This window comes from Orycteropus afer, unplaced genomic scaffold, assembly GCF_000298275.1.
Source record: "Orycteropus afer afer isolate SDZICR_OR568_19922 unplaced genomic scaffold, OryAfe1.0 scaffold00857, whole genome shotgun sequence".
Taxonomy (NCBI): Eukaryota; Metazoa; Chordata; class Mammalia; order Tubulidentata; family Orycteropodidae; genus Orycteropus; species Orycteropus afer.
In genome coordinates, this window is record NW_006922444.1 from 378,453 (window position 1) to 380,697 (window position 2,245).

The following is a 2,245-nucleotide window of genomic DNA, read 5'->3' on the forward strand; positions in this document are numbered from 1 at the left end:
ATTATGTCATTTGTGTAACAACTGTGTTTATGCTTTGTTTCCATCTGTCCACATCCAAGACTTTTGTTTTCTATGTCGATTTTCCTCTTTGCTGTTCAGAGTGCATTGTTAGTTCCTCAATATTACAATATTTCTTGGGAATTCAGTATAAAATCAGAGATAAGATGAAAAACAATGGGGATAAAAATGATAGAAGACAAACAAAGTGTTTGTATTGTTTCTTCTGTATTCTCATGGATCATATGTGGTGAGAAAATTCCTAATGTGGGACCTTATTTTTTATTCTATAGGTTATTGTTTTGAATTACATGATATTGGTAACTTGAGGTGTGTTTTGCAGTCTATATTTTTCCTGTATATGGTTGGGTTGTTTAGGTATATTAGGCATTCTCAGTGAGTATTTGTTGTGGTGAAGAAACACAGAGCAACACTTACTCTTGTTACTATACACTCTTCTGCTGGTTACCTGGAACCACAACAGGCAGGCTGGCCAGCCATGGCAACCTTCTCTGCAAACGAGATGCATCTGCTCAGTATCTCATAGCACAGTGATGGCAACAGTGAAATAATAGTGGAATAATGGAGACACGCTAGTAACTTGAATTCTTCCCAGAGTGTTTCAGTATTTGTCACATGAATACAGTTATGGACATCAAAAGACCGATGAAGGGGATGAAAGAGTAACTTGAAGACTGGGGTAACTGAGTAAAGAAGAAAGTACAGAAGCCTTCTCAGAAAGGGAGAATTATCACTGGGAAGACAATTCCCTGAGGTGTAAGTGAAGGAAACAAAGGATCTAGGAACAGAAATCTGCAATGGGGATTCCCCCATTGGAGAGAGCTATCAAAATGCAATGAGGCAATAAAAATATAGGCTATTAAGTTGAAAATTCCTCAAATTCAGAATTTACTGTGGTGTATTAGAAAGAACCCTGGATTGATAGTCAGAAAGCCTATTCTGAGTCTCATAAATTCACCACTCTGTGTGATCTTGGTAATAACCATTTCTCTTAATTTTCTAATCTGTACACTATTGTTAGGTTATTAATATTCAATGCTGAATGAGCATTTTCTAGGTACATGAATTGTTCCACATTCTCTAATAATTGGGTAATAAAAAGAACATTTTCCTCTAAGACAACAATGGAGTCCCACGGTGGTGCAAATGATTAACACTTTTGGCTGCTAACAGAAAGATTGGCAGCTTGAATCTACCCAGAGGTACCTTGGAAGAAAGACCTGGTGATCTACTTCTAACAAAGCAGCTGTTGAAAACCCTGTGGAGCCCAGTTCTTCTCTGGCACACATGAAGTTGGAATTGACTCAACTAAGAAAACCCAACAAAAAACCCTCAAACACATTGCTGTGGAGTCAATTCCAACTCATAGTGACCCTACAGGACTGAGCAGAACACCCCATAGGGTTTCTAAGGTTGTAAAACTTTGCAGGAGCAGACTGCCACATGTTTCTCAACAGAGTAGATGGTGGGTTTCGAACCATCAACCTTACTGTAAGCAGCTGAGCACTCAACTACTGCATCACCAAGCCTCCTTATTTATTCAATAGCAACTTTTTGTTGTTGTTGCTAAAATGTTATAAATGAGGTGAATTAATATTACAAATTTTGTTTCTTTTATTGCAAACCTCTTACTCCCTGGCATCCAGCACACCCAAATGGGATTCATGATCAGTACAAATAACGTGACTGAGTTTATTATCACCGGCCTTTTCCAGGATCCAGAGGTGCAGAGAGTGTGCTTTGTGGTGTTTCTTCCAGTGTACCTGGCCACGGTGGTGGGCAATGGCCTCATCGTGTTGACAGTCAATGTCAGCAAGAGTCTGCATTCCCCCATGTACTTCTTCCTTAGCTACCTGTCCCTGGTGGAGATCAGTTACTCTTCTACTATTGCCCCTAAGTTCATCACTGACTTACTCACCAAGATTAAAACCATCTCCCTGGAGGGCTGTTTGGCTCAGATATTCTTCTTCCACTTCTTCGGTGTGACAGAGATTCTCTTGCTCACAGTGATGGCTTATGACCGCTATGTGGCCATCTGTAAACCCCTGCACTACACAACCATCATGAGCCGGCCTGTGTGTCACCTCCTTCTGGCTGGTTCCTGGCTGGGGGGCATAATTCACTCCATGGTTCAGATCCTTATCATAGTCCAATTGCCCTTTTGTGGCCCCAATGTCATTGACCACTACTTCTGTGACCTCCATCCCCTATTCAAGGTTGCCTGCAC

General features: G+C 40.9%; 1 protein-coding gene across 1 annotated transcript in view; it reads left to right on the forward strand.

The window, feature by feature from the left end:
• The first annotated feature begins 1,673 nt into the window (after window positions 1-1,673).
• LOC103212150 (olfactory receptor 4B1-like) overlaps window positions 1,674-2,245 on the forward strand; it is a 30,233-nt gene continuing 29,661 nt past the window's right edge. The window contains 1 exon segment of the mRNA XM_042783312.1: window positions 1,674-2,245. Within this exon segment, the coding sequence (XP_042639246.1) occupies window positions 1,674-2,245 (572 nt within the window).